We start from the raw sequence: 20,262 nt of genomic DNA on the forward strand, positions 1-20,262 counted from the left end.
AGAATTCTCTGGCGTCAACACACTGATGATCCCATCGAAGAATTTCGTTTGAGGACGGTCACGTTCGGAGTCTCCTCAAGTCCGTTCCTCGCTATGAGGTGCATCTTGAGATTGGCGGAGGAAGCCAAGACTTCACATCCTGTCGCTAGTGAAATTTTGTCAGATCAAATTTTTGTTGATGACATAGTGACAGGAGCTTCTGATCTGAACACAGCTCGAACGGTGAGAGCTGAGCTCATCGATCTCCTAAGTCAAGGGTGTTTCGAATTGCGAAAGTGGTCGAGCAATAGCAATGAATTTTTATCTGACTTGCCTGACGACGTCCGTGAAGGACCGTTGTCATTTGAACCTCAAAATGAAGGGTCCGTAAAGGTACTCGGTGTGAAATGGAACCCTACTGCTGATGTGTTCATGTATCATAGCAGAATTACCAACACTGGGATGACAAAACGTGCCGTGCTTGCTAACATAGCTTGCATATACGACCCCTGTGGCTGGTTGATGCCAATTGTATTTAAGGCGAAGGCCTTCATGCAAAGGTTGTGGCTTTTAGGGATCGGCTGGGATGACCCCTTACCTGATGATGAACAGAATCAGTGGCTTGCTTTTATTGGGGAGTTCTCCAGCTTATCAGATATTAAACTAAGCAGATTTGTCTTGCCTACTGATGGCAGCAAATTTTCTCTTCACGCATTTTCAGATGCGTCACTTAAAGGTTACGCTGCTGTGGTCTACCTTCGTGTCGAGAGGATCAATGGTAAAGTGGAAGTCCACTTGCTGTTATCCAAGTCCAAAATTTCTTCCTTGAAACAGAAATTGACTATTCCACGTCTGGAGCTATGTGGAGCCCTCCTAGCGGCTAAACTTGTTAAACATGCTTCAGAACTGATTACTGTTGCCCATGACATTGTAATCTGGTGTGACTCGAGCATTGCATTGTCATGGATTCGCACACCCGTGTATCAGCTCAAAATGTTTGAGGGAAACCGAGTTTCTCAGATATTAGCTAACACGTCTCCTTCCTTCTGGAGGCATGTACCATCTTCAATGAATCCTGCAGATGCTGCCTCCCGAGGTTTGATGCCCTCGGAGCTTGGCTCACATCCTCTTTGGTGGCGCCCACCATGGCTCACGCAAGCGCCAGATACCTGGCCATCCGAAGATACCGTTGCGCGAAAAACGGTTTCTCCGGATCCTGAGGAGGAGGTAGTATCTACTGCCCACGTGAACAAAGTCTCTTGTGAGGTAGATGCAACTGACTTCATGTCAAAATATAGTTCCCTTCACAAGCTCGTGAAAGTCCACGGGTACTGTCTTCGATTCGTTCATAATTTGAAGAATCCTACTTCAAAACGAGTGGGTCCATTGACTTGCGTCGAATGGCGTAACGCCCTATACTCGTTAATAAAAATTGTCCAAAGTTCAGTTTTCGCCACTGAAATAAGATTGGTGCAGCGAGGGTTACCTCACCGAACTAACCTTCGTAAACTGACCCCTTTCATTGACTCGGAGGGTTTCCTGCGGGTGTTAGGAAGATTGAAATACACGAACTTGTCCTCACAACGGAAACACCCAGTAATCCTTCCGAAATCACACCATTTGACGACCTTGTTGATAAATTATTATCACGATTTGTACATGCATGTGGGAACGCCCGTGCTGCTGTCGTTACTGCGTAAACAATTCTGGATTTTATCCGCTCGGACTGTCATTAAACGATTAATTCGTAAATGTCACAAATGCTTCAAAGCCAACCCGAAACCTGCCGACTATTTAATGGCTGATTTACCTCCATCAAGAGTCACGCCTTGTAGACCGTTTTCAAAGGTCGGAGTAGATTATGCCGGTCCGTTCTTAATAAAGACGTCTAAACAAAAACGTGCTCCAGTCACGAAGGCATATTTGTGTATATTTGTCTGCATGGTCACGAAGGCGTGCCATTTGGAATTGGTATCAGATCTCTCCACAGACTGTTTCTTAGCCTGTCTCACTCGGTTTATTAGCAGACGAGGATGGTGTACTGATGTCTTTTCTGATTGTGGAACCAATTTTGTCGGAGCTAACAATCACCTAAAGGAACTTTATGCTTTCCTAAAACGGTGCACCGCGGATCCTGACGTGCTAAACTACTTCCTCAAACATCAACTCAAGTGGCATTTTAATCCCCCTTCTGCTCCGAGTATGGGAGGACTTTGGGAATCGACCGTTAGATCCTCTAAATTATTATTAAGACGTATTTTGGGTGAAACCGTGCTTACCTTTGAAGAATTAAGCAGCGTATTTTGTAAGCTGGAGTCGATTTTGAACTCGAGGCCTCTATGTCCTATTTCTGACGACGTTGATGAGATCGACGTTTTAACACCAGCCCATTTTCTCATAGGAGATAGCATGGTGTCCTTACCAGAATATGATTTACAAACTGAAAAAATGTACAGGTTATCTCGGTGGCAACTTCTTCAAAATTTAACTCAACAGTTTTGGCGTCGTTTCAATGTAGAATATTTGCATCATTTGCAAGGTCGTAATAAGTGGTTTAAACCATCGGAAAACCTAAAGGTAAATGACATCGTACTCATTATGAACGAGAACACAACTCCTTACTGTTGGAAGTTGGCTCGCATAGTTTCTTTGTCGCCAGGACGGGATGGCGTTGCACGCGTAGCCACTTTAAAGACTAGTACTGGCAATAATTTAGTTCGCCCTGTATCTAAACTTTGCCCTCTTCCTTACCAGCACTGATTGTAACATTAAATAAATTTCATACCTAGTTTTAAGGAATAACGTACTTGTCTTTAAGCTCTAGCGGATAATTTGCGTACTTGTGTTTTAAGAAATCTTAGAGATTTCTTCCCGGGCAGTATGTTTAGGAATATGTTCTTTCATATAGCAACATTGTATGTCAAATTTACATTCTTTTCATTCTACCGGATATCCGTCATTCAAACCCCATTCAGTCACCTTTAGATAAAAACTTCACTTCGACAATTACCATAATGGCCGCCTGAACGCGCCTCCTCGTTGAATTCATTTAAATTAAAGATATCAGCTGTTTCTGCCTTAAGCATTCCATATTTTCATAAGTGGACAGTGACAGACATAAACTGAGAGAAAGAAAAGAAGAACACAAAAGAAGAAAGAAGAAAGCGGGCCCGTCAACGCGGGATTATCAGGTTATTTTCTCTCACGACAAGGTACTGTCTCTTAAAACCCTAATTTTCGAGCCCATTTTACATTCTGTTCCTAACAGTACCCATAACACAAGCCTCCTTGGGCTTACCGTGAGACTTAGACAATCTGTGTAAGAATGTCCTATAATATTTATTTATTATTATTTATAAGGACCAATATCGTACCTTTCGGGTTGCTCCTGAAGCCCTGCACCGTGAAATGTGCGCGGCGCGCCCTGGCGGTCTCCGCGGGCGCCTGCGGGGCCGCGATAGGTGGCGGCACGCATTGCGTTTAGGTTGCGATATACGTTCGGTATAGTAGTTTATGCAACTGATACATAATAAGAAGCCTTAAAACACAAGTGTGGTTTTATAAAACGAGCGTTAGCTAGTTTCATAATAGAATCACACGAGTGTTTTAAGGCCTAATTATGTACAGTTGCATACGCTACTTTATCTACACACATATCATTAGTACTCTAAGATGGGTTCAGAAGCCGTAGGGAAATGACCTGCATTGCTACTAGTGCTACCTGTAAAATATCTATAGATTATAGATATTAAAATAATGCAAAAAAAATGAACAAATACAGAATCAAACTACTTATATTTTTAACTAAAATGTAAATTACAAACAACTTTTCACAATTCTACTTTCGTAACAGCAAAAAACCGTTTCGTATTGATAACTGTTTTGACATCTATGGTTACTAGAACAGAGACCCACTTGAGTTTCGACAGCTGTTCCAAATTTAAACTCATAAAACCTTACAAAAATCTTTAATGTAATAACATTAAAGTACATATTTTACCTACTACCACATATACGAAAGTTCTCATAGTAAAATTGGTTGTAATAATGCTACTCATTTCCTACGGTTCCTGAACGCATTTTAGAGCACTAACGATATGTGCGTAGATGAACATAGTTAACCGACTGTAAACTCTATTGCAACTACATACAGTCTACCTACCTTTCGGGTTGCTCCTGAAGCCCTGCACGGTGAGCTGTGCGCGGCGCGCCCTGGCGGGCTCGGCGAGCGGCCCGGCGCCGCCGCCGCCCGCGGGCGCCTGCAGGGCCGCGATGCCGCGCTGCGTGGCGGCACGCATTGCGTTTAGATTGCGATATACCTTCAGTAACATAGTTAAGCGACTGTATACCCTATTGCAACTACATATAGTCTACCTACCTTTCGGGTTGCTCCTGAAGCCCTGCACGGTGAGCTGTGCGCGGCGCGCCCTGGCGGGCTCGGCGAGCGGCCCGGCGCCGCCGCCGCCCGCGGGCGCCTGCAGGGCCGCGATGCCGCGCTGCGTGGCGGCACGCATTGCGTTTAGATTGCGATATACCTTCAGTAACATAGTTAAGCGACTGTATACCCTATTGCAACTACATATAGTCTACCTACCTTTCGGGTTGCTCCTGAAGCCCTGCACGGTGAGCTGTGCGCGGCGCGCCCTGGCGGGCTCGGCGAGCGGCCCGGCGCCGCCGCCGCCCGCGGGCGCCTGCAGGGCCGCGATGCCGCGCTGCGTGGCGGCACGCATTGCGTTTAGATTGCGATATACCTTCAGTAACATAGTTAAGCGACTGTATACCCTATTGCAACTACATATAGTCTACCTACCTTTCGGGTTGCTCCTGAAGCCCTGCACGGTGAGCTGTGCGCGGCGCGCCCTGGCGGGCTCGGCGAGCGGCCCGGCGCCGCCGCCGCCCGCGGGCGCCTGCAGGGCCGCGATGCCGCGCTGCGTGGCGGCACGCATTGCGTTTAGATTGCGATATACCTTCAGTAACATAGTTAAGCGACTGTATACCCTATTGCAACTACATATAGTCTACCTACCTTTCGGGTTGCTCCTGAAGCCCTGCACGGTGAGCTGTGCGCGGCGCGCCCTGGCGGGCTCGGCGAGCGGCCCGGCGCCGCCGCCGCCCGCGGGCGCCTGCAGGGCCGCGATGCCGCGCTGCGTGGCGGCACGCATTGCGTTTAGGTTGCGATATACCTTCAGTAACATAGTTAAGCGACTGTATACCCTATTGCAACTACATATAGTCTACCTACCTTTCGGGTTGCTCCTGAAGCCCTGCACGGTGAGCTGTGCGCGGCGCGCCCTGGCGGGCTCGGCGAGCGGCCCGGCGCCGCCGCCGCCCGCGGGCGCCTGCAGGGCCGCGATGCCGCGCTGCGTGGCGGCACGCATTGCGTTTAGGTTGCGATATACCTTCAGTAACATAGTTAAGCGACTGTATACCCTATTGCAACTACATATAGTCTACCTACCTTTCGGGTTGCTCCTGAAGCCCTGCACGGTGAGCTGTGCGCGGCGCGCCCTGGCGGGCTCGGCGAGCGGCCCGGCGCCGCCGCCGCCCGCGGGCGCCTGCAGGGCCGCGATGCCGCGCTGCGTGGCGGCACGCATTGCGTTTAGATTGCGATATACCTTCAGTAACATAGTTAAGCGACTGTATACCCTATTGCAACTACATATAGTCTACCTACCTTTCGGGTTGCTCCTGAAGCCCTGCACGGTGAGCTGTGCGCGGCGCGCCCTGGCGGGCTCGGCGAGCGGCCCGGCGCCGCCGCCGCCCGCGGGCGCCTGCAGGGCCGCGATGCCGCGCTGCGTGGCGGCACGCATTGCGTTTAGATTGCGATATACCTTCAGTAACATAGTTAAGCGACTGTATACCCTATTGCAACTACATATAGTCTACCTACCTTTCGGGTTGCTCCTGAAGCCCTGCACGGTGAGCTGTGCGCGGCGCGCCCTGGCGGGCTCGGCGAGCGGCCCGGCGCCGCCGCCGCCCGCGGGCGCCTGCAGGGCCGCGATGCCGCGCTGCGTGGCGGCACGCATTGCGTTTAGATTGCGATATACCTTCAGTAACATAGTTAAGCGACTGTATACCCTATTGCAACTACATATAGTCTACCTACCTTTCGGGTTGCTCCTGAAGCCCTGCACGGTGAGCTGTGCGCGGCGCGCCCTGGCGGGCTCGGCGAGCGGCCCGGCGCCGCCGCCGCCCGCGGGCGCCTGCAGGGCCGCGATGCCGCGCTGCGTGGCGGCACGCATTGCGTTTAGGTTGCGATATACCTTCAGTAACATAGTTAAGCGACTGTATACCCTATTGCAACTACATATAGTCTACCTACCTTTCGGGTTGCTCCTGAAGCCCTGCACGGTGAGCTGTGCGCGGCGCGCCCTGGCGGGCTCGGCGAGCGGCCCGGCGCCGCCGCCGCCCGCGGGCGCCTGCAGGGCCGCGATGCCGCGCTGCGTGGCGGCACGCATTGCGTTTAGATTGCGATATACCTTCAGTAACATAGTTAAGCGACTGTATACCCTATTGCAACTACATATAGTCTACCTACCTTTCGGGTTGCTCCTGAAGCCCTGCACGGTGAGCTGTGCGCGGCGCGCCCTGGCGGGCTCGGCGAGCGGCCCGGCGCCGCCGCCGCCCGCGGGCGCCTGCAGGGCCGCGATGCCGCGCTGCGTGGCGGCACGCATTGCGTTTAGATTGCGATATACCTTCAGTAACATAGTTAAGCGACTGTATACCCTATTGCAACTACATATAGTCTACCTACCTTTCGGGTTGCTCCTGAAGCCCTGCACGGTGAGCTGTGCGCGGCGCGCCCTGGCGGGCTCGGCGAGCGGCCCGGCGCCGCCGCCGCCCGCGGGCGCCTGCAGGGCCGCGATGCCGCGCTGCGTGGCGGCACGCATTGCGTTTAGATTGCGATATACCTTCAGTAACATAGTTAAGCGACTGTATACCCTATTGCAACTACATATAGTCTACCTACCTTTCGGGTTGCTCCTGAAGCCCTGCACGGTGAGCTGTGCGCGGCGCGCCCTGGCGGGCTCGGCGAGCGGCCCGGCGCCGCCGCCGCCCGCGGGCGCCTGCAGGGCCGCGATGCCGCGCTGCGTGGCGGCACGCATTGCGTTTAGGTTGCGATATACCTTCAGTAACATAGTTAAGCGACTGTATACCCTATTGCAACTACATATAGTCTACCTACCTTTCGGGTTGCTCCTGAAGCCCTGCACGGTGAGCTGTGCGCGGCGCGCCCTGGCGGGCTCGGCGAGCGGCCCGGCGCCGCCGCCGCCCGCGGGCGCCTGCAGGGCCGCGATGCCGCGCTGCGTGGCGGCACGCATTGCGTTTAGGTTGCGATATACCTTCAGTAACATAGTTAAGCGACTGTATACCCTATTGCAACTACATAAAGTCTACCTACCTTTCGGGTTGCTCCTGAAGCCCTGCACGGTGAGCTGTGCGCGGCGCGCCCTGGCGGGCTCGGCGAGCGGCCCGGCGCCGCCGCCGCCCGCGGGCGCCTGCAGGGCCGCGATGCCGCGCTGCGTGGCGGCACGCATTGCGTTTAGGTTGCGATATACCTTCAGTAACATAGTTAAGCGACTGTATACCCTATTGCAACTACATATAGTCTACCTACCTTTCGGGTTGCTCCTGAAGCCCTGCACGGTGAGCTGTGCGCGGCGCGCCCTGGCGGGCTCGGCGAGCGGCCCGGCGCCGCCGCCGCCCGCGGGCGCCTGCAGGGCCGCGATGCCGCGCTGCGTGGCGGCACGCATTGCGTTTAGGTTGCGATATACCTTCAGTAACATAGTTAAGCGACTGTATACCCTATTGCAACTACATATAGTCTACCTACCTTTCGGGTTGCTCCTGAAGCCCTGCACGGTGAGCTGTGCGCGGCGCGCCCTGGCGGGCTCGGCGAGCGGCCCGGCGCCGCCGCCGCCCGCGGGCGCCTGCAGGGCCGCGATGCCGCGCTGCGTGGCGGCACGCATTGCGTTTAGATTGCGATATACCTTCAGTAACATAGTTAAGCGACTGTATACCCTATTGCAACTACATATAGTCTACCTACCTTTCGGGTTGCTCCTGAAGCCCTGCACGGTGAGCTGTGCGCGGCGCGCCCTGGCGGGCTCGGCGAGCGGCCCGGCGCCGCCGCCGCCCGCGGGCGCCTGCAGGGCCGCGATGCCGCGCTGCGTGGCGGCACGCATTGCGTTTAGGTTGCGATATACCTTCAGTAACATAGTTAAGCGACTGTATACCCTATTGCAACTACATATAGTCTACCTACCTTTCGGGTTGCTCCTGAAGCCCTGCACGGTGAGCTGTGCGCGGCGCGCCCTGGCGGGCTCGGCGAGCGGCCCGGCGCCGCCGCCGCCCGCGGGCGCCTGCAGGGCCGCGATGCCGCGCTGCGTGGCGGCACGCATTGCGTTTAGGTTGCGATATACCTTCAGTAACATAGTTAAGCGACTGTATACCCTATTGCAACTACATATAGTCTACCTACCTTTCGGGTTGCTCCTGAAGCCCTGCACGGTGAGCTGTGCGCGGCGCGCCCTGGCGGGCTCGGCGAGCGGCCCGGCGCCGCCGCCGCCCGCGGGCGCCTGCAGGGCCGCGATGCCGCGCTGCGTGGCGGCACGCATTGCGTTTAGATTGCGATATACCTTCAGTAACATAGTTAAGCGACTGTATACCCTATTGCAACTACATATAGTCTACCTACCTTTCGGGTTGCTCCTGAAGCCCTGCACGGTGAGCTGTGCGCGGCGCGCCCTGGCGGGCTCGGCGAGCGGCCCGGCGCCGCCGCCGCCCGCGGGCGCCTGCAGGGCCGCGATGCCGCGCTGCGTGGCGGCACGCATTGCGTTTAGGTTGCGATATACCTTCAGTAACATAGTTAAGCGACTGTATACCCTATTGCAACTACATATAGTCTACCTACCTTTCGGGTTGCTCCTGAAGCCCTGCACGGTGAGCTGTGCGCGGCGCGCCCTGGCGGGCTCGGCGAGCGGCCCGGCGCCGCCGCCGCCCGCGGGCGCCTGCAGGGCCGCGATGCCGCGCTGCGTGGCGGCACGCATTGCGTTTAGATTGCGATATACCTTCAGTAACATAGTTAAGCGACTGTATACCCTATTGCAACTACATATAGTCTACCTACCTTTCGGGTTGCTCCTGAAGCCCTGCACGGTGAGCTGTGCGCGGCGCGCCCTGGCGGGCTCGGCGAGCGGCCCGGCGCCGCCGCCGCCCGCGGGCGCCTGCAGGGCCGCGATGCCGCGCTGCGTGGCGGCACGCATTGCGTTTAGGTTGCGATATACCTTCAGTAACATAGTTAAGCGACTGTATACCCTATTGCAACTACATATAGTCTACCTACCTTTCGGGTTGCTCCTGAAGCCCTGCACGGTGAGCTGTGCGCGGCGCGCCCTGGCGGGCTCGGCGAGCGGCCCGGCGCCGCCGCCGCCCGCGGGCGCCTGCAGGGCCGCGATGCCGCGCTGCGTGGCGGCACGCATTGCGTTTAGGTTGCGATATACCTTCAGTAACATAGTTAAGCGACTGTATACCCTATTGCAACTACATATAGTCTACCTACCTTTCGGGTTGCTCCTGAAGCCCTGCACGGTGAGCTGTGCGCGGCGCGCCCTGGCGGGCTCGGCGAGCGGCCCGGCGCCGCCGCCGCCCGCGGGCGCCTGCAGGGCCGCGATGCCGCGCTGCGTGGCGGCACGCATTGCGTTTAGATTGCGATATACCTTCAGTAACATAGTTAAGCGACTGTATACCCTATTGCAACTACATATAGTCTACCTACCTTTCGGGTTGCTCCTGAAGCCCTGCACGGTGAGCTGTGCGCGGCGCGCCCTGGCGGGCTCGGCGAGCGGCCCGGCGCCGCCGCCGCCCGCGGGCGCCTGCAGGGCCGCGATGCCGCGCTGCGTGGCGGCACGCATTGCGTTTAGGTTGCGATATACCTTCAGTAACATAGTTAAGCGACTGTATACCCTATTGCAACTACATATAGTCTACCTACCTTTCGGGTTGCTCCTGAAGCCCTGCACGGTGAGCTGTGCGCGGCGCGCCCTGGCGGGCTCGGCGAGCGGCCCGGCGCCGCCGCCGCCCGCGGGCGCCTGCAGGGCCGCGATGCCGCGCTGCGTGGCGGCACGCATTGCGTTTAGATTGCGATATACCTTCAGTAACATAGTTAAGCGACTGTATACCCTATTGCAACTACATATAGTCTACCTACCTTTCGGGTTGCTCCTGAAGCCCTGCACGGTGAGCTGTGCGCGGCGCGCCCTGGCGGGCTCGGCGAGCGGCCCGGCGCCGCCGCCGCCCGCGGGCGCCTGCAGGGCCGCGATGCCGCGCTGCGTGGCGGCACGCATTGCGTTTAGGTTGCGATATACCTTCAGTAACATAGTTAAGCGACTGTATACCCTATTGCAACTACATATAGTCTACCTACCTTTCGGGTTGCTCCTGAAGCCCTGCACGGTGAGCTGTGCGCGGCGCGCCCTGGCGGGCTCGGCGAGCGGCCCGGCGCCGCCGCCGCCCGCGGGCGCCTGCAGGGCCGCGATGCCGCGCTGCGTGGCGGCACGCATTGCGTTTAGGTTGCGATATACCTTCAGTAACATAGTTAAGCGACTGTATACCCTATTGCAACTACATATAGTCTACCTACCTTTCGGGTTGCTCCTGAAGCCCTGCACGGTGAGCTGTGCGCGGCGCGCCCTGGCGGGCTCGGCGAGCGGCCCGGCGCCGCCGCCGCCCGCGGGCGCCTGCAGGGCCGCGATGCCGCGCTGCGTGGCGGCACGCATTGCGTTTAGGTTGCGATATACCTTCAGTAACATAGTTAAGCGACTGTATACCCTATTGCAACTACATATAGTCTACCTACCTTTCGGGTTGCTCCTGAAGCCCTGCACGGTGAGCTGTGCGCGGCGCGCCCTGGCGGGCTCGGCGAGCGGCCCGGCGCCGCCGCCGCCCGCGGGCGCCTGCAGGGCCGCGATGCCGCGCTGCGTGGCGGCACGCATTGCGTTTAGGTTGCGATATACCTTCAGTAACATAGTTAAGCGACTGTATACCCTATTGCAACTACATATAGTCTACCTACCTTTCGGGTTGCTCCTGAAGCCCTGCACGGTGAGCTGTGCGCGGCGCGCCCTGGCGGGCTCGGCGAGCGGCCCGGCGCCGCCGCCGCCCGCGGGCGCCTGCAGGGCCGCGATGCCGCGCTGCGTGGCGGCACGCATTGCGTTTAGATTGCGATATACCTTCAGTAACATAGTTAAGCGACTGTATACCCTATTGCAACTACATATAGTCTACCTACCTTTCGGGTTGCTCCTGAAGCCCTGCACGGTGAGCTGTGCGCGGCGCGCCCTGGCGGGCTCGGCGAGCGGCCCGGCGCCGCCGCCGCCCGCGGGCGCCTGCAGGGCCGCGATGCCGCGCTGCGTGGCGGCACGCATTGCGTTTAGATTGCGATATACCTTCAGTAACATAGTTAAGCGACTGTATACCCTATTGCAACTACATATAGTCTACCTACCTTTCGGGTTGCTCCTGAAGCCCTGCACGGTGAGCTGTGCGCGGCGCGCCCTGGCGGGCTCGGCGAGCGGCCCGGCGCCGCCGCCGCCCGCGGGCGCCTGCAGGGCCGCGATGCCGCGCTGCGTGGCGGCACGCATTGCGTTTAGATTGCGATGACGGAGACCTCTGTGGACAAACTCAAAAACGCGTGACTTACACGTAATAGGGACGATGACACATGTTGAATTTTATAACAAAATCTAGTAACATAGATAACAAATGAGTAATTTATCACAATAATGTAGATATTTAAATAATATATGGAAATCATACAAAAATACAGGACTTGAAAGTAAAAATTTAAGTAATTTTTCAACTTACAAAAAGGAAAAAAGTAAGGGTACCATTAGATTTCTTACATTTTATCCAAAAAAAGATTGTACAGCAACTATATACATAAACGCAATATTTCACCGACAAAAACGCAATTTTCTTATTTTGTCCATACATTCAAAATGGGCTCTCAGTGAACTTGACGTCACGTTCACTTATCGTTTTGTTTGGAGCGTTTCGCGAGTGAAGTACGGCTGTCGGATTTTGACTATCATTTCTGACTTTTGTATTGCCTTAATGCAATGGGTCCCATATAGACATTTGATCCTAAAAATAAACCTGATCGATTGATACCATTAATGAAAATTATCTAGCGTATTATCAATTTCCTATGGTTTAGTCTATCTATCTCATCACCAAAAGAAGAGTTAAATCGTCTGCTATCAAAGACACTTTTATGCTTTGAAGAAACTTGTCATATCATGCGTCACTTTCGCACTTACGTACTTGTTAGAGCGTGACAGGTATAGTGACAAATGATAGACAGCCGTCCATCTTAGCCCCGCAGATGTGTGTGCGTATATCCATACTATCCATACTAATATTATAAATGCGAAAGTGTGTCTGTGTCTGTTACCTCTTCACGCTTAAACCGCTGAACCGATTTAGTTGAAATTCGGTATAGAGATAGTTTGAGTCCCGGGGAAGGACATAGGGTAGTTTTTATCCCAGAAGTCATCCTTTCAGGGGGTGGAAGTTTGTATGGGGAATCGATAAAGAGCAGATTGGATAAAGAATAAGCTACCTAAATTACTTCCTCCACGCAGACGAAGTCGCGGGCAAAAGCTAGTGTGACAATAAAGACGGAATACCTGAAGAAATGCACAGCAGGGTTCGCAGCGCCTTGTAGGTCGGTACCACCCCCACCTGCCGCCAACGATCCTCCAAGATCATCTGCTACAGTTTCATCACATGCTGCTAGCACTTCTTCTGCTATCATACCTGCAGAGAGAAATATCATCAAACATCAATATTAAAGATCATTGCGAAGACGAAGAATCAAAAAATCCACTCCACAAGTTGTGTACATTTCGAACATATCAACATATCGATGCCGGAGGGTGTGTATTACAGCCGAACACTTGATGAGGCAAGTGAGGGTTTTTTTCGCAAAATACGTAGAAGAGAATTAATTATGTCTTTAAAAATAATTAGCAAGACTACTCTAACTTAGGTGTGCACTAAAAATAGGGGGTGTGCACTTAATAATCTTCTCTTGACATATAAATTGCAATTTAGATACAAAATAAGTTCAACTTAATACGCTTACAATGTAACACCCGGGGTAATATAAGGTACATAATGGTTTTAAACGAGTACCTACACAAAATATAGTCTAAGATAAAAATGGACATTTATGTCTGAGTTATACACTTTGCTTTTAACTTCGATTGTGAGTAGAATATACAAAAATAGCCAATATTTTAGGTTATTTTACCATATTTATGAGAGACTAAATAAATTTGTACTCGGACCGGTTGGATGCACGAGGCACGCCTGACGGGGCTGGCAGTTTGTATGGCAGATTTTGGACTCTATTGCTAAGTCAATAAGGGTCGTAATAGATGATTTTAATTTATGCTCTAGAACATAATAAGCAACTCTATGTCGTCTACGCACGAGTTAAAGTCGAACTTTACGAGCAAGAGAAGTGAAAAGATGGTTTATTAATTATTATTCAACAATGCGCTTATGAACGTCAAATAAAGCTACGCCGGTTCTAACCCTACACCTCTGCCCCGAGAAGATTTAAATCCCCCCTCAATTGGAGGAGAGTATCCCAATATGGGACCAGGAACAAACTCGGCGGGACACATCTTTTCAAAACATTACATAATATAATAAACATGCATTACGTGTAAATAAGAAAAAATACAATTTAAATTTAAAGACTGAATAAGGTACATACCGTGCAACACCCTGTCCAAATGGCCGGTTTCCATCTGCCATACATAGACGGTGCCATCGCTACATCCGACGACCATGAAATCGTCGCCCGGCCGCCATTTTATACTGACAACCGGAAACAGGTGGCGTGAAGCTAGAGTCACGCATTTCCGCTCGGCCAAACCTAGAAAACAAACAAGTACAACACTGATTTAAATTTTCACGATTTTTACTCATTATTATTCACAACGACGGGCCTTAATCGCGTAAAATAAGTTTTAAATTTACCTCCGACGTTTCGAGGACGGCGTTGACCCCGTGGTCTCGGAGAAGACTGGCTAAAGTTGACATCAACATCTTCTAGGCGCGCGAGTTTTTCGAACTACCCGCACTTGGTCTTGTTTATTAACTTACATATTTTACGCGATTAAGTCCCGTCGTTGTGAATAAATAACAAACAAGTATTTCAGGAGATATTATTCGGAAATTTGTATAAAATCAGTGGTAGATTGTTTATAAGGAAAAACTTACTTAACAGTGTCACACTATGATCGGATGCAACGGAGCAAATACACTTCTGGATTCGGGGCTAAAACAAAAATTATAAGAGGTTATTTTAATCACGATTTTTATTTTTTATTACAAACAAAATGAATTGGTTAAGGTGGTTCGACTAGGTTACCTAAAGCTTAAACCCCGCTAGATGGCGTCACTTTCGCAAATTTTCAGGTTTTATTTTTTTGTGTAATAGTGTTGGTATCTGTATACTTAAAAGTATGTTTAGCGCACTCTTTACATAAATATTGAACTATTATAATAAACATTGAATACTTCATTGTGCAAAAACCACCTTTAATGTCGACAGAGTGTTTCTGTCATGCTATTTCCTACTATAACTCACACATGCAAACAGTGTTTCCGTGATGCTTAATTAAAGCCGATTGAATTTTGTATGAAAATCGAACCACCTTAATTGTAAATATTAATAAATCCGTGCATCGAAATGTAGATGGCGCTCTACGGCCCAGTACATTATGCGGTGACTCTGGGTGTCAACAGTTGACGTTTTAAATTTGAAATCATTTATTTCATGTAACTGTGACACAAACATTCTGTTAGTAAAAAACAGTTTCAGATTAAGATCAGTAACTCTTTGTTTAATTATAGCAATTAATCTACAAACTGATCAAGACCCCTGGTCTAGAAAGCAAGACCATATCAGTGGCTCGGATATGGTATGTATGCCGGAGTAATTATGGTATGAATTTCTTCTAAATTAGTTTAACTCTACTAATTTAGAAGAAAATTAACCCAAGTACTTTAAGTTTTCAAAAAAAAAGCGTGAATTTCCCGACCTAAACGCGTAAGCGCCATGAATTTTTACGGCGCTTACGACCTATACGTTTTGGTCGCGTGGTACAGGTTATTATGGCGACAATTTCATTGTTTTGTATGTCGTCTCTATAATAATAATAACCGAATGACCTGAACCTGTATTCAGCAAACTTACAGAGCAGTTATGCGGCGGAACGATGAGCTGCGTAATCTCTCCGGCGTGTACGCAGAAACGGTGCAACAGTTGACCACTGAATAAGTCCCACAGACAAACCGCGAAGTCTATACCACCGGAGACTAGGTGGGATCTGTCGTATCTGTGAAATAACAATGACGTGTCAAATTTACTGGTTGTAAAATCAGTTTATTTAAGTTTTCTATGCTCTTATTTATCTCAAACTTTAAATGACATTTCTATTGTCACATGCATAAACTGTAGGGCGCAATACAGGAGCCTCCTGTTTATTGGCGCGAAGTGTAAATGTCAAGTTTAAGCTTCCAATTTAGTCCGCAAGATGACAGAACCTACAATGGACAAGAAAACATACGTGAACTGTAAAGAGTCTGTAGAGGACTAAATTTATGAATTATGAGGGCAGCACTTGCTTTGGCGAGAAGTGTCAATGTACAGTTTACGTTTCCGATTCAAGTCACAAGATGGCAGACCTTCTAGTACGTATGATGAGCAGCAGCTGCGCCCGCGCACCCCGCGGTGGGCCTATTGCCAATAAACCAGTGTGCAAATAGCTACGGTGCGTCTCACTTAAGTCTCACTCGTGTCCTCATCGACATACCAACCTCCAACGCGCACGGCGCCATTATCCTGCTTTAAATTCACAACGACGGGACTTAATCGCGTAAAATGAGTTTTAAATTTACCTCCGACGTTTCGAGGACGACGTTGTCCCCGTGGTCTCGGTGGTCTTCTCCGAGACCACGGGGACAACGTCGTCCTCGAAACGTCGGAGGTAAATTTAAAACTCATTTTACGCGATTAAGTCCCGTCGTTGTGAATAATAATGACTAAAAATCGTGAAAATTTAAATCAGTATCCTGCTTTTATACGAATTTTGTGCTAACACCACAGATCGGTCGGACAAATTGGGCAACCTAACTGTAATTTTAGTGTATAGGTAATTTCATTTTCGATTTTTCAATGTCGTACATAGTTGACAAAACATAATGCAGGCAATATTTAGTAGATGATTGTGACAATCTTGACACATTGGCGTCAGCCGTACGACTTACTCAATATAGGTTCCGGAACCTATATTTGATGGCTTACGATCGAGCGCCGGATGCCATATCTACCTCCCTTTACTTACATCCATATGTATAGAATATAAACAAGGATTAATTGCTAAAGGAAATTGTATAGCTCATTTCCCTTAACATATCTAACACGATATCTAAGTATAATCAAAGATAGATGTAACTCCGTAATAGATGTATACAGTCTAAGGAAAAAACGTGCCTCGAAAATCAAGAAAATTTGATTCTCGTTCAGAGGGCACTACTAGCTTTGGCTTACTGTTGTATAGATGGCGTTGACGGTTTCGTTTGTTATTTAACAATTTTAACGCATATCAGTGAAAGAACATGGGTCAAAATCATAAAAATAATTAATGCAAATAAAAAAAATCATTTATCCATATTTAAATACATTTTATCGTATTTTTATAAATATTTATTTTTAGTTTTAAAGTGTGTCGACAGATGGCAGTGAATTTACTGTGGTTACAAAATTTACTATGACAGTACCGCTCTAGTATAAGTTACTCTATGGTATAATAAATAAGTATCTAAGTATAGTATAAGTTTGCCTCCTCCTTTTTGGTACGGACGGCTAAGGAATGGAATGCGCTCCCGCCATCTGTATTCCCTGATCAATATGACCTCGGTCTCTTTAAAACAAGAGTGAATAGGCTGTTCTTCTTCTTCTTCTTCTTCTTTTTCTAGGGGCTATGTAAGGCTCCAGAGCCTATGTATCACTGCGACCATCTCTGATCTATTGTGATCGCCACCTACTACAACTCTCGATCCAAACCTGCAACTTCAAACAGCTGCAGGATCTTTTTGGTTTCGAGAGACTAACTCCTCTGGGCGCAATATATGTCCACCCAGGATCAAGTCACGAGTGCGCATTAGGCAGGGGCACTCTGTGAGGATGTGTAGGGGCGTCTCCTCTGCCTCCATACAAAGTCTGCACCGCCCCATGTCACGTTTCCCCATAGTGTGCATGTGCTTATTTAGGCTGTTACTGAACCGGTGAGCTCCATCTTAGGCCCTGTCTTCACTTAGAGTTTTGAATGATTCACGGTTAGTTTCACTAGACTTATATTGACCGGGGCGCAAGAATGAGGGTAGACCGAGCGCTGTCTACACAATTTTGACACCCACCCGCTATCTTCAGTCACCCGTGAATATGATGCATGTAACTACGTCGAAATATCGGGAGCTCACAAATAATACAAAAGGTAATCACGGTCTATATCTCGGTCAATGTAAGTCCTGTCTTCACTTTCAATCAGGTGTGACTAGGGCCAATCGCCGATCAGTTTATAATTTTAAAAAAAATGTACCTTGGATGAACATGGTGGGGGTACAAAAGACAGTTGACCCTTCCATTATGACCGTGCAGTAACTGATGAGGTGGCCAATCTGTAACAATAACACAATCTTAATAACAAAACTTCCGTGAGACACAGACATATCAAATATATTAATAACGGGTCACTCACGTGTTTTAAGTCGAAAACGCTCGACATGTTTCACTACGTACCGAGCAGCGTCATCAGGAGCTTGCTTCGACGGTGACGGACCGGCGCAGACTCAGCGAGCGAGTCGAGCGTGTTCGACTTAAAACACATGAGTGACCCATTATTAATATATTTAATAACACAATCTAAAGTAAGAAACTACGTAGGTACGCATGTGTGGTTGTTTTGTATGGTATAGTGGAGCTCATATTTTACACGTGAACTTTTTACACTCCAAGTCGAAAAGTTCACATGATATAAGCTAATATCACGATAGCAATTGTTTTATAACGTTTTAGCAAGTAATACAATAAGGGCTACCGCGCTTAATTTCGCCGCTAGAGGCGCTAGTGTAGATGGAGGTCTTCAAAATGTCAAATGCATAGAAGTTTTGGGGGTTTCAAACTTTTTGTCGGGAATTTTCACTACTTATTAAAAATTGTGGTAAATCTTTATCCATCTTTGATTAATCATGGTAAACAATAGATATAGCTCAATAAATGTTAGTGGTTTAAAAAAAGTGCCAACTAAAATATATACAAAATTAAACAGGTTAAAAAACCGGCCAAGTGCGAGTCGGACTCGCGCACGAAGGGTTCCGTACCAAAAACAGCAAAAAAAAACACGGTTGTGGGAGCCCCATTTAAATATTTATATTATTCTGTTTTTAGTATTTGTTGTTATAGCGGCAACAGAAATACATCGTCTGTGAAAATTTCAACTGTCTAGCTATCACTGTTCATGAGATACAGCCTGGTGACAGACAGACAGACAGGCGGACAGACGGACAGCGGAGTCTTAGTAATAGGGTCCCGTTTTTACCCTTTGGGTACGGAACCCTAAAAAAGGGCATATTTAGACGTTAAATGCCTTTGTGTATATTAGAACGTAATGATTTTATAAAAATAAGCATAGACGAATTTTGAGATCAGTTTCTCTGGACCTACATCTACAGTGGCGCCAACTGGTGAGCACAAAAACGGTAGCCCTCATTGTTAGAAAGCCGGTAACTGTACTTTTGTGGCCCTGTAGTTGAATTTTTTTTTGTACTTTTACGAAAGATTGGATCTGCACCCCCGAGTCTCGAAACCCGAAAAACAGCTACCATGTCCAACACATTTTTATTAAATTATAAATGTTCGTATAGCTTCAATAGCCAATCGGTATTTTTATTTTCTGAAAATAATATCGTTATATGCAAAGAAAATAGTTTAAAATTTAAACGATAAATGTTCACGCAAAAAAAGCAGCCGCCATTCTTCATAATAGTAGTGCTGTAACAAATAAACGTCAAATGTGCAGTGCATACTGTTCGCCGTTGTTACAAATTTAACACTTGTTACTGCTATAGTGACGTCACTCACGAGAAAAAAAATGGTGGTCTGCGTTTTCGGTCACGTGACATACAGATAATAAAACTAATTTTAATAGGGATGTTGACATGAATCACGAATATATAAAATGTTACGTTTTTACCATAGCAGGGAATATTAGAATGCTGAAAATCATATTTTGTAAGTGTAAATATGCGTAATAAATTAATTAAAAATAATTAAAAGTATTTAAAATAATGCCCAGCATCACGTGACTGCAAACGTAAATCGGAGCGCGTGACGTCACGGTGTGAGAAACACGCACAGACAAGTTGCCAAACCTGGTGGTCCTCTGGCACTGAGAGCAGTTTGTTTATCACATCGTTACGTCATCAAGATCACGTGACGGCTTGGAGCGATTTTGCGTGAGATTTAAACACTAAACTAATTAAAGTCGATTTTTTTATTAAAAATGTATGAATAACAAATTTTAAAATTATTTTTGCAATAATTACATGTCTATCTATAAAATGAAAACGGTTGTAAAAAATTGTCAACATCCCTATTTTGAAATTAAAAAAAAATACATATCATGCTTTTATAACAAAATAGTATTCGATTCGAATTTCTTATGGTAAAAACTATACATAATAAATAACACACTTTCATCATTGTGATAGATGAAACTCCCCTATTGTTTTGTCATCCTAGATAAAAAGTGTGTCTTACCGTCCAATTGTTGATGTTTTCCATGCAACAACTGAAGTTGAACGGTGTGTGTGGCGTTGACTATGACTATGGAGCCATCTTCTCGGCCTACTACAAGACGGTTTGCAGCTAGTAGGTAGATGGAAGCCGTGAGTTTTACTTCTGAAACAAAATACGTAGTCATGTTGTTGGTGTGTATTTAAGTTTTTCTTAAAATACGCTGACGCACCGTAAACGGGCAGGTTGATTCACAAAAGCTGGCTCAGATTTTATACGAGAAATTGTGGTATTTTCTATAAAAAGGGACCTTATTGTCGATGGCGCTTACGCCGCATAGCGTCGCGCGGCTTTGTATTTATATCGGAGCATCATTAATAATGGCGTAAGCGCCATCGACAATAAGG

General features: G+C 48.8%; 1 protein-coding gene across 1 annotated transcript in view; it reads right to left on the bottom strand.

Annotated features, from left to right (window-relative positions):
• LOC134752913 (WD repeat-containing protein 7) overlaps positions 1-20,262 on the bottom strand; it is a 162,002-nt gene that overhangs the window by 122,911 nt on the left and 18,829 nt on the right. The window contains exons 11-17 of the mRNA XM_063688696.1: positions 19,880-20,020; positions 17,661-17,739; positions 15,254-15,395; positions 14,275-14,332; positions 13,766-13,927; positions 12,669-12,798; positions 11,486-11,649 (exon numbers count right to left, since the gene is read on the bottom strand). Of these exons, the coding sequence (XP_063544766.1) occupies positions 11,486-11,649; positions 12,669-12,798; positions 13,766-13,927; positions 14,275-14,332; positions 15,254-15,395; positions 17,661-17,739; positions 19,880-20,020 (876 nt within the window). The remainder of the gene's footprint in view (positions 1-11,485; positions 11,650-12,668; positions 12,799-13,765; positions 13,928-14,274; positions 14,333-15,253; positions 15,396-17,660; positions 17,740-19,879; positions 20,021-20,262) is intronic.

This window comes from Cydia strobilella, chromosome 25 (assembly GCF_947568885.1).
Source record: "Cydia strobilella chromosome 25, ilCydStro3.1, whole genome shotgun sequence".
Lineage (NCBI taxonomy): Eukaryota > Metazoa > Arthropoda > Insecta > Lepidoptera > Tortricidae > Cydia > Cydia strobilella.